At 44.0% G+C, this 12651-nt stretch overlaps 1 protein-coding gene across 4 annotated transcripts in view; it reads right to left on the bottom strand.

The window, feature by feature from the left end:
* The window catches only part of LOC138576579 (CD209 antigen-like protein C), a 315008-nt gene that overhangs the window by 189140 nt on the left and 113217 nt on the right, over positions 1 to 12651 (bottom strand). For 3 of the 4 annotated variants that reach the window (XM_069649568.1, XM_069649566.1, XM_069649565.1), the window contains one exon: positions 584 to 697. The exons of the other annotated variant lie outside the window; for it this stretch is intronic. In XM_069649568.1, coding sequence (XP_069505669.1) covers positions 584 to 697 — 114 coding nt within the window. The remainder of the gene's footprint in view (positions 1 to 583; positions 698 to 12651) is intronic. 4 annotated transcript variants of the gene reach the window in all.

Raw genomic sequence — 12651 nt, 5'->3', positions numbered from 1 at the left:
ACAGATGAAAGCATGACTCACAATACTGTGAAATACATGACATCAGTGACACATGTATTGTAACCAATTTTGCTCGTATGTTAAGTAATGTGGCTTACACCCAATACACCGACAAAATGGCAAGTGGCATTTACTTTACATTCTTAAAGAACACATTCACATTCCAAAACGATACTGCAATTACAGGTTCACATTCTAGCTAAATGTACAACTGACAAAACATGCAGCACATGTTTTAGTGTGTCCTACATTTGATTACAAATATGTAATTAAATAAAGAAAATAAATGGAGAGGGGACAGCATGGGAAACGTGCGCCATCTGTTGCCTGCAAACTACTCGTAAGCAGGACACTAAGCTCCAGCAGTAGGTGCATAGCCTGCACTTCAAACAAAACAAAACGGGTTAGGGGGAGAGGGGTTGCGGAAGTGGTACAAAGGTTTGGAAACAAGCAACATGATTTCCTACTATTCACATTGCAGTGCAATATCTGCCCTCCCACTTGAGCAATGTTTCTCACATTTGAAGAATGCGTTGATTAAGTAATTGGCTATGGAAATGTATGAGAACAGTATAAAACTTACTGAGTATTACTCGAGCAGTTAATGCTGCAAATAGGAGGAAGCATATCACTGAAGCTAGCGCTATCACGTGCTTTGATGACTGCTTACTGCCCTCTGTCCTCGACTGCTTTTCACCTAGAAAACAAAACAATCCGTCCATCAGTCCTTTAGCTGCTAAACAAGCTTCAGTCCTTTAGCTGCTGAACAAGCTTCAGCCCTTTAGTTGCTAAGCAAGCTTCAATCTTATAGCTGCTAAACAAGCTCCAGTCCTTTAGCTGCTAAGCGTCCTTTAGCTGCGAAACAAGCTTCAGTCCTTTAGCTGCTAAGCAAGAATCAGTCCTTTAGCTGCTAAGCGTCCTTTAGCTGCTAAACAAGCTTCAGCCTTTTAGTTGCTAAGCAAGCTTCAGTCTTATAGCTGCTAAACAAGCTCCAGTCCTTTAGCTGCTAAGCGTCCTTTAGCTGCTAAAAAAGCTTCAGTCCTTTAGCTGCTAAGCAAGAGTAAGTCCTTTAGCTGCTAAGCGTCCTTTAGCTGCGAAACAAGCTTCAGTCCTTTAGCTGCTAAACAAGCCTCAGCCCTTTAGTTGCTAAGCAAGCTTCAGTCTTATAGCTGCTAAACAAGCTCCAGTCCTTTAGCTGCTAAGCGTCCTTTAGCTGCTAAACAAGCTTCAGTCCTTTAGCTGCTAAGCAAGATTCAGTCCTTTAGCTGCTAAGCGTTCTTTAGCTGCTAAACAAGCTCCAGTCCTTAAGCTGATAAACAAGCTTCAGTCATCTGCCTGCTAAACAAGCTTCTTTTAATATCATGATCTAACTAGTGCAGTCAACAATGGAAGTTAATATCCACATTTACCTCTCATCTCTGGTGGAATCATAAGTGTGGTTAGGATGATAATAGGGCACACATTATCTATCACATATAACGTTCGTGTTCCAGGTACCATGAACAGTTCTCAAATGTAACTAGAATGCCATACAAGAACACTGCACATGCATAACCACTCAGGTTTACTGCATCGCTCTTGCGTTCCATCACCCACAGAATGGAAAGCTTTAAATGGACTGTGTTAGTATCTGTTATGGCAGCCGTCACCGCTAATCTCCACCATGCAACCCTGAAACATTACTAGCAGGTGTACGAAGCCTTTACGCAGTGATAAGTCGACAAACACATCTGATAAGCAGCACTATAAGTAGGGTCAGATTGGCCCATACAGTTGTCTCGGGTACCAATGAAAAAGTGGCCCACGGTTGTAAATGGTTATTCATTCCTTTCGTGACACTGTTTGAATAGTACCCACGGGGGAGTTTTTTGATACAATTTGATGCAGATTGTGCTTTTTAAAGAATATTTGTTCAGCAACAATGGTCAAAACTATAAGCCGCACAGTTCAGTAACTTATCAAACTGGCCCACAATGGAAAAAAAAGGGGCCCACTTTGACCCACAAAACTGGCCCACACCAGCATTTTGCGTTTTTGGTGCCCTCTAGGTCAGTCCGAGCCTGGCGGTGAGCCTGGCATGCAAGCAGGCACAGATAACACAGAGGCAGTGCAATGGACCTGAAGCTTACAGAGTACAGCGTCAATTACTGATGGCATCTGGAATTGCACCACCACCACCGTTCATTCAGATGCTTGACTATAGCGTGGGCCGAATATATACAAACTTTGAGACCCACCTTGAAGCATAGGGTGCAGGTCAAGTGTGAGCTAGCAGAAAAGCAGCATTATTAATAACTGCCCTAGGAACTGAGGTCCATATTATGCTCCAGATGGATCCCAGATCACCGACGGGCATGAGGAAGCCCTGAGGAAAGCAACGAAAAGATTCCAAGTAAAAGAAAAAGTTATGAAGCACAGGCTTCAATTTCACAAGATGAGACAAGGTGCAAACAGAACCGGATACGATAGAATTTTCAATCTCCTTTCATTTTGGTGTCCATGCGAATGAAGCACCCTGAGACATGGTGCTACTCACGGTCAAGGAAAAAAGGACGTGGAGGAGATTGCAAGGCACCTAGCAACAGAAAGTGCAATGAAACAAGAATCAGGTCCAAAAGACATCAACAGCGTGCAGTGAATGCCTGAAGGCCAAAGGAGAAAAACCAATAGGTAAGAGAGTGTTTCCACTGCAGAAACGGACAGCTTATAGCCAGTGACGCCAACTGTCATGCCAAAGGTGCGTAATGCGCCAAAATGTATACTAGATTCAAAATGTTCGCATGGCGGCACATAGAGAAAATAGCTCCAGCAGTTCGCCTTCACCCAAGGTAAAAGGTAATGATATGATGTTTGTATTTATTTATTTATTTATTTTATTTATATCGCGCCCGTACACAAGTGTTTCAGAGCGCGACAAGGCAAGGGAGGGGAAAAGGGGAGAATAAAACAACGATATTGTTAAGCCCAGTGACATTGAGAACGCGCAAGTGCATGAGAAAGAGCCAGGGGAAAAGTGCATGGCAGGGAGAGAAGTGGAACGTGTGTAGCAGAGGAGAACAAATAAAACATAATAAATACATAAAATAAATACATAATAAAGGCAATAAAAGGTGGTAGTGCAGCCATCAAGTGGCTAGTGCTAGGTTTAAGGCAACAGACAGGGTATGTCTGATAAGTGCAGCATGAAAATAAAGGGGGTGGGGGACTACATGGGTACAGATACAGACCCCAGTGCAAGGGGTGGCCCAGAGACAGTGCAGGAGGGTGGCAGAGTGAACATGTACCGGGGCCCGGCGGACAGAGAGTGGCCAGGTGCATGGTACCATAAGAGAAACAGATTAACAGGGGAAAGGGGGGCGAAGGCAGGAGCAAAGAGGAAGGTCTTGAGGTGCTTCTGGAACCGGAGATGGTTCTCCTCAAGTTTCAGAGTGGCGAGGAGGCTGTTCCAAAGGGAGGCCCGAGCCGAAGCCAGAGATCTACCCGCAGCTCATTTCTTTGAAAAATAACTGACACCAAGGGAGTTAGAGGTGGAGCAGTGAAGAGCTCGAGAGGGGAGGTATTTACGGAGGGTTAGTTGAAGGTATTTTGGACTCAGGCCCCAGAAAGCCTTGTGGGCAATGCAGAGGGTTTTGAATTTAATCCTTACATCCACTGGGAGCCAATGAAGGGATTTCAGAGCTGGAGAGGTACAATGCCAGGGCTTGAGGCCAAGGATAAGTATTGCAGACCTGTTCTGGATTAGCTGTAAAGGGCACAGTTTAGAGGCAGGAACATTTAGAAAGAGGCTGTTACAATAGTCCAACCTGGAGAGAACCAGAGCTTGGGAGACAATGAGCTTCTAGGGGAAGGAGAGGAAAGGCAGAGTACCTCTGAGGAGGTGCAGTAGGAAGTTTGACTTTTTAGAGACATCAGAGATGTGGGCGGAGAAGGAAAGTGTGGAGTCAAAGATGACCCTGAGGTTCTTAGCCTTGCAGGTAGGGGTAGGAGGAGGGCCAAGGGAGGCTGATCAGAGTGTGAGAGGAAAGGATAATGAAGGTGTACTGATGAGGAGGATCTCAGTCTTGTTGGTATTTAGACAAAGATCATTGGCGGCACACCAATCTTGAATGGCATTTAGGCCATCAGAGATGAGAGAGGGAGAGGAGGTGGCTGAGGGAAGCATGAAAATGAGTTGAGTGTCATCAGCGTAGCACTGGAAATTTGAGCAGAAAATGGCAATGCAGTGGGCGAGAGTTGCCAAGTATTGGTTGAAAAGCCAGGGCGCGAGGTTAGAACCCTGGGGAACACCACAGGTAGAGAGGGAGATAGATGATAGGAAGGACCCATGTTGGACCTGGAAGGGTTGGTTGGAGAGAAAAGAAGTCAGCCAGGCCAGAGCCTGATCAGTGATACCCAGGTTATCAGAGAGATGGTTGAGTAGGGTGATATGGTTGACCGTGTTGAAGGCAGAAGAGAGATCAAGTAAGATGAGGACAGAGGGCTTGTTAGAATCAAGGTTGAATAGCAGATCTTCACGGATGTTCAGGAGAGCAGTTCCCATGCTTCTGGCAGCTCTGAAGCCAGACTGGTGGTCATGGAGAGAGCCAACAGAATCAGAATGAAGGTTAAGCTGAAGATGGACAGTTTTTCCAGGAGTTTACCCAGAAATATAGCAATGTAAATTGGGTGATAGTTAGCCAGACAAGAATTATCAGCTGTGGGTTTCTTGAAAAAGAGTATGCACAAGGAAGTGCTTCAGAGGGGAGGGGAAGGATCCTGAGGCAAAGGAGAGGTTGCACAAATCGGCAAGAGCTGGAGCGAGGGTATCAATGTGGTCCTTGATGGTTTTAGAGGAACAGGGATGAACCTGTTTTGACGAGGCTTTCATAGATCGGACTTGTCTAGAGACCTCATCAGGGGAGAAAAGAGGAAAGGATGAGAAGGAGGGTAGGGGGGTTGTAGGAGGGTCAGCAAGCACAGACAGAGAGGGGAGAGAAGGGGGAGGGGAGGAGAGGGTGGACAGCATGTCCTCAGTTTTGGAGATAAAGTAAGAGGCAAGGGCATTGCAAAGAGCCTGGGAGGCAAGAGGAGGGGTAGAAACTGCAACAGAGTTGGCCAGCTCTTAGCAGATTTTAAAGAGTTTGGCCGAGTTGATAGATCCCGCAGAGACACAGGCTTGAATGTGGACTATCTTTTTGGTGAGGACAGCGAGTTGGTATTGCCTTTGGAGCAGGTCACATGCCATTTTGTCAAAGGATGAACAAGAAGCTCTCCATTTCCTCTCAGCCACCCTACACTTAAGTTTAAGTGTAGCTAGGTCAGAGTCATACCAGGAATTGCACTTGGCTGGGGACTTCAAACGGATCCTCATGACAGGGGCAAGAGCAGCAAGAGTATCAGAAATAGTGTAGAGAAGGGACGGGGCTGTGTTTGGGTGTGAGTCAGAAGGAGGAGGAGGGGGATGGGAGTGAAGGTGGCAGCAAAGGCCTCGACTGACACGCGCTTCATGGGCCGGATGTCCGAGAAGGTAGGTGGCCATGTTGGGGTAGGCTTGGTTTGGGGGGAAGAGAGGGAGAGATGAGAGGAGAGGAGGCAGTGGTCACTCCAGGAGAGAGGAGTGGTCAGAGGGATAGAGAGGGGGAGGCCAGAGGAGATCAAGACATTGTGTGTGTCCTGCAGAGTGAGTCAGGCCAGAGGGGAGGTTAGAGAGGGAGAGGGAATCGCAGAGGTCGCGAAAGAGCACAGAAGAGGAACAGGGAGAATTGAGATGGATGTTGAAGTCACCAAGGAGGAGGAGTTGAATGGTTGAGGCCAGGAGGGAGGAGGAGCGGTCTGCCCACTCAGAGAGAAAAGAGGTGATTTGACCAGGGGGCCGGTAGAGAGTGGCAACAGTAAGAGAGTGGCTAGGAAAGAGAGCCTGCAGACAAGGCATTCGAAAGAAGAGTAAATCTGAGTGAGAATGATAGTGGCAGAAATCCACTCAGGAAAGATCAGGGCTACACCCTCCTCTGGGCCGGGTGGATCTGGGTGCGGAGAGGATCTTATAGCCACAATGGAGTAATCCTGTGCATCAGAGACGTAAAGAGAATGTCAAAAGGTTGAAACCAATGCGTAAAATACAGTGGGAAGAGGAAGCGTGACTGCTAGCTGGGTTGCAATCAGATCATGGTAGAGTAGAGGTAGAAGGCCAACTTTTGCTTCGAATGTAGATTTGAGAAGAGGGTAGGATTGGGTAGTTCCTTGTTTAAATGTTATTCGAAAAGAAATGAGATAAAGGGGTCTCAGCTATTCAGACAAAGAATGTTGGTACAACCAGCTGCAGTGATGGAATTGGGGAGAGGTATATGCCATGTTTTACAGCTCTATGCACAGCTGTTCCTAAAGCAATCACTAAAGAGATGGACCATTTTGCGACCTCATTCCAGATTTCAGCCCTTCTAGTTCATCTGCGCAGGAAGCCTATGGCATCTACCTCTGAAGAAGAGAATAGTGGATATATTAGGCAAGCGCTTCCCATTCAGGAAAAACATGGGAAAGGAAGAATTGTAAATAGAGTTCTACAAGGTCTTTGTTAATGATATCCTTAAGTATTTAATTAGGTGACCAAAGACCTCTGGGGAACAAGAAATCTCCATCCTTATTGCTATCAGGACATTTTTATTTTTCTCAAGAAAGGGACAGGTCTGTTGCAGGTCTTTTCAAATAGTCCTATTTCATTGTTGAACAGCTATAACAAAGAATTAATTAAGGTTTTGACAACTTAATTGTAGTGTTTTATTCCACTTGTTATTAAAACGAGATCAGTATAGATTCTGTGTGGATGCACCATAGTGGGTTGTTTTGATTTTCTCTATTTAGCTCTCGTTGTTGCTGCTCAGATGAATTCCTTAGACCTTTTTAGATGAAGAAAAAGGTTTCAATCGGGTTGACTGGGAGTTTCATTGTGCATGAATGTATAGGATGGAGTTTCCAGAACCTCTGAGAGTGATGTTAAAGGAAGTAGGTAGGGATATAAAGGCAACCATCCTTTTAACTTGTGAACAGACAACATTTTCATGTATTCCATGGGACAATACAGGGATGCCTAATGTCTCCTTTATTGTTTTCACACTAGATTTAACCATGTACTCAGTTATTAAGACAGGAAGTGGATGTTGTTTTCCCAAAGAGATGAGATAGGCCATTCACTATATGTACAGAATGCAACCTTGTATAAATCCCATCCAGTGAGGCCTGGAGCCAGGCGTTTACAATGGGCTATTGATTTCGGATGTGTCTCTTCATATAGGTTTAATGCCACAAATACCCAAATTATAGTAATGAAAACACAAGTGGCCAGTAGCAATGAGGGTAGTATATGTAGGGGTGCAGGTCAGCTCTTGCTTGTTTGAAAGTAGATACTGTCATTTTGATGGATTTTACAGGGCGCTACTGTGACTCATCAACTATTACTCTGTCCTGAAATATGTCCTGAAATATGAACAATGACTATTAAACAATAGGCAGGATTCATTTGATTAAAGTTAGGATTTTGCCTAAATGTATGCATATTTTTGGGCTTTACCAATTTATTTACTGTAGCAACAGCCTTTGAAAAGAAATGCTTTAATAGCATTATTTATATGTGCTAAAAAAACATCCTATCAGCAGTTTGTGATATTTTCAAGAAAATTGAACAAAAGACAGTTGTCCCCAACCAATTTTCAGTGTTACAACTGGGCTACAGCGCTGAATCACCTCAAGACTCTTCTGGGTAAGGACATTTGGGTACCCAGAACAATCCAAAAGTTGGTTAGTCTGAGGGAAGATGAAGGAGATACAAATATTGGGGACTCCAAATATTTTAGATAAGTGAGTTTTCAAACGTTAGACATTTATGAGAGACATTGGACTGATATTAGGCAGAATGTCAATATCCTTGTCTACCATCCATATACAAAGCGTTACGGCAATATAAGTTTACCATATAATGTTTCTAAGATGATCTTGGCTCATATTTACGACTTTTGCTACCACCATGCTCTCCTGTGAGATGCAAGGCCGTAGGGCAAACTCAGCTAGAGTTCTGCTGTCCTCTCACTCGTTCCCGATTCCAGCCCTACAGTACCAGACGTGAGAAAATAGTTTTTGTAATTGAATTCTATACTGCATACATTTGGCATACTGCACGCTATGCATTTTCCAGCCATGGTGGCAAAACATCCTTCTTCATGGAACATAGGCAAACCCTTGATTTCACTAAGGATCGGAACTAGTGGAAATACAGACGAACCTTCTGCCGAACTCCTCAGAAGAATGTACCAATGTGAACTGACATATTAATGTCCTGACATCCTATGTTTGCTCTACTTTATAAAGCATTATTGGAATGAACCTTAAACTATATGACACTCTATGTCCCTTGATACCAATGCCCTGCTTATATCAATGGGTTGCTGTCTACCGCGGCCTGAGCAGTGCTCTTGGGCTTCTCGCGATAGTGTAATGCTGACAATTCTGTGGTTCTATTTGTTCCTTTGATGATTCTGCCGCTCTGCTGGTGTTATTGGCATGGCTGGGTTGGAGAGGGATCATGGATTCAATTATATTTGTTTAAAGATCAATACAGCACTGAGTTCAACAGTCGGATCTCAATACAGTACAAACAAGTCACAAAGGTCAGTCAAATGTCATCGACCATAACCCTCTCATCTGTATAGTGTTTCATATAAATGCACTACTTGCTAGCTGAATAGTTATGTCATCTAGCATCAAGGTAAACATCATGACATTCATTAATTTTAATTATAATTGGTTATTTATAATGCGCTTAATACCCTGTGGTTTCTAAGGGCGGACCCGTCCCGTGGATTGAACCTATGTTGCTGCGCTCCATCTTGCTTCCAAGGCACGCCAAGGTGAGCATGTTGCCCCTGAGCTATCCTCCCGAGACATGGCATTATGACTGGCAAAATGCTTAGACGTATTACTATATATGCCAACCATCACGGTCTGAACATTCTGCTGCTCCAAGAAAACTAAGTACAAATGTCTGTGCTGCTCCTAGCTGTGCAGGGCTGGGGTCTATATAAATGAATTACCATATGCCGCTAATTCGAGAGGTGTGACCACTTATACGCATGGATGCTTGAACTTTAAACTTCAGTGGATGGAATCTGATCATGGAGGGAGATTGTAAAAATGAGTTTTGTGAACATATATGTTCCCAATATAGACCCAGTAAGTTTTTCTCCAACTCCCCTACTTGGTTACATAAATGCATTTGTTAACAAAATATATGGCCCGGAGACTTAAATTGTGACTCGTCACTTGAATTAGTATAGATCTGGCAATACTGGACATGCAGTCTTCAAGATAGCACTTAACAGGGATGGGTTAAGGAAATACAACACTCTGCATGACACTTGGCGTAACATATATCCGATAATTGTGAAAATACATGCCACTCTCATGTCCATGCGGCCTACTGTTGCATTGACTGCAATATAGTTACTCAATCACTTATGTCTTCCATTCTTTTATTAATATTATTATTGTTACTATTATTATTATATTTATTAAGCGCTGACCTAGCTTTGGGAAGCAATGCAATGATTTACGAATGATAGGGGTATGGCCACGATGAGGGACGCAGAGATACAAGGGAGCTGGGAGTTAATCTTGGGGAGGAGGATGATGACCAGGGAAGGAACCAGGGGGGAGCAGATCACCCAGTATCTGGTTAGGTGGAGAGCAGAGGGTGCGTGGGCATAAGTGTTATAAAGGAGCTATTTGTTGAAAAGGAGGTTCTTAATCTACTTTCTGAAATGTAGATGCTAGGGGGCGAGTCTACTGTTGACGGGGAGCAGGTTCCAGAGTCTGGTGACATAGACAAAGACTGTCTGTCTTCTGGTAATTTCCTACTGCACCAGCAGAGTTCTAGTTTGCGCATTTCCTTACTTATGGTGTATTGTAAGCCTAAGTTTCTCAGTCAGGTTGCTTGGGGACTTTAGAGCGAAAGCCTTGCAGATGGTGCAGCAGGATTTCAAGGTAAATAGGAATGGTAATGGTAATGTTTATTTTAAAAAGCACCTATAAACAAGGCAAGTGTTTCAAAGCACTCAAGGAGCGTGGGAACATGAGGAAAAACAACAGTCGCTCATAGCCCTTGGAATTCTGAGACGATCATAGTCTGCAGAGGCAGAGTAAGGGCATATAATATATTTAACAGTTGAAACACAGCAAATAGGCCTGAAGACGATTCTGCAGTTTTACCAAGTGCAATTAAGTGGTGAAGACAAGGGAGAAACAGACAGACGATCTTCAGGCACGGTGCATTTGGATTGTGCAAGTGCACAGTCACAGGGAGGGGAGGTCCAAGTCCACCCATTCGGTGGAGACTGGGGTAAGTGCAGAGACAGCCACTCTCTTGAGTTATTTCTCAAGTGCAGTGAGGGTGGGGGGAGTGCAGGGCACTGAGGCAAGTGCGAGAGAGTATTGACGGGAGAGCCTGGGACATGTGAGAGACTGAGGTACACCAGGCGGCCAGACAGCAATCTGTAAGGAAGAGGAGGGAGAGAGGGAAAAGGCAGAGAGCTAGGTTAGAGGGAGATAAAAGGAAGAGGAGAAGAGGAAGTTCTTGAGGAGTTTCCTGAACTTAAGAGGATGAGGCTCAAGACGGAGGGCGGCAGGGAGGGTATTCCAGAGGGAGGCACCTTCTGATGCGTGCTTGCAGCGGGAGCCATTACAGTTCAATGAGGGTCGGGATAATATGGTTGAATTTGTGGAGTCTTTTGCAGGTGCCCAGGTTCAGCTTGTTTTCTGGCTCAGACTTATCATTTTCTCCTAAAATAAAAAATGTAGGGTGCATTTGGCAGAAAGATCTGCGGAGCAAAGCTCAGGTAAGTGCTAAGGTACAGTTAGTGTTGGCACCTTACACCTCCTGAGACAAGCTCTACCATTTATTCTGGCCAAGGATCGCACAGTGGTGGTGGGAGCCCGGGTAAAATTGCACTTTGATAACTGTAATGGGCTGCTGGCAGGCATCCCACTTACACAAATCCAGCACTTGCAGAAAGCCCAAAGCGCAGCGGTTAGATTGATCTGCTGATTAAGTAAATACTCCATGATTTCAAGACTGCATCGATCCATACTTTGGCTTATGGTAAAGAATCATATTGATTTTAAAATGTTCTGCCTAGCTTTTAAATGTGTAAACAAGCTAGCACCAAGTTACCTATCAGAAAACATTTTCAGGTACCTGCAAATTCGACAGTTGTGGTGTAGCGATACATTGTTGTTGCAAACTCCCCCTTCAAATTGTGTATTAAGGGGAGATCGTAGGTTTGCAATATATGGCCCAAATTTATAGAATAAGCTTCCAAGTTTTAATGACCAATCTGTTCAAATAATGTTTAATGCACAAGCTTTCCATTTAGGATTAATTATTTTATCTGGTAGAAATGTTTTCACATTGTTCGCTTGAGTGTGTTTTAGATCTCAGATGCATGAGGGTTCGTAACGCTATATAAAAATGCTCGATTCTGTATGCGTCCAGATACGATTTGGTTTGTTAGGTGCTCTATACAAATTACTCAAAATCAAAATCAAATCATTTGATGAGTCGCGCTGTAGCCTGTAAGACACATCTCTGGGATGCCAGGGTAGTTGCCAGAAGGACTTCCAGATTGGCAATGCCTCCATCCAGGTGAGAGAGGACCAGTGGGTTTTAGGTTGTATGTATTATGGAAACAAACATTTGATGTTCTGCAGGAATGCACAAGCCTCTCTAGATCTCTCCTGGGCCACTCCTCAAGTGCAGAATTTGGCTGTTTATGAGGGATGTGGTACCTGACTCTGTATTCTAATAAACTATAGCTGAGGCCTCACTCTACTTTGAAACACATTTAGGTTCAGTGTTACCATTTGGGGGGCCTTTCAAGTGTACATTAAGGGCATCTGCATATTGAAAGGGAGTGAGATCCTGAAAGCCATACACCTTAGACTTATGGAGAATTTACATAAACATTTCGAATCACAGTATGCCCTAGTTGGTTTTCCACAGAAGCTAGGGGAGCATAAAGAAAGAATAAAGAAATAAGAATAAAGAATAAAGAGCATACAGAAAGAAATTGGTAGTTTCAGGACAGAGGCAGCGGGAGAAGTCAGATTCTAGGACCGGGCCAGGCAGCAAGGAGCGATGGTGATCATCATGGGCTCCTGCTTGTATGGTCTCTTTTCTAATAAAAATATAGCAATGGTAGTTTGGAGATAGATGATGAAGGGGGTCTAAACAAAGGGGACAGGCTGACATTAATATATTATGCAAGCGTATTGCAGACCCTTAAACTCATCTAAACTTAAAGGGTCGACTGGCAATATGGTGCAATATTGTGATCAAATAGCATTACACTGGCTAGACCAGGTGTAAAGGGAATCTCTGAACATAATGATAGACACAATTAAACAAGTGATAAAATAGCTACTTAATGGTAAGCCTCTGGGGATGGAGGTCTGATATTAGAATTCTATAAAGAATATGTAAATTAACTAACCACACATGTAGTAAATATGTACGAATTCTCACTCCAATATGGTTCTCCCCGGGAAGCCTGGCCAGCACAACAACTACTTCCCTATATGCCCTTTCCAGTGAGGCGTGACCAGTTGGGATGTAATACCGGATGCTCTACG

The sequence above is a fragment of the Ambystoma mexicanum genome, chromosome 1p (assembly GCF_040938575.1).
Source record: "Ambystoma mexicanum isolate Mex_15411 chromosome 1p, UKY_AmexF1_1, whole genome shotgun sequence".
In the NCBI taxonomy this organism is placed as follows: Eukaryota; Metazoa; Chordata; class Amphibia; order Caudata; family Ambystomatidae; genus Ambystoma; species Ambystoma mexicanum.
The sequence above is the reverse complement of the archived record's forward strand: the minus strand, read 5'-3'. Positions and strand labels throughout refer to the sequence as shown.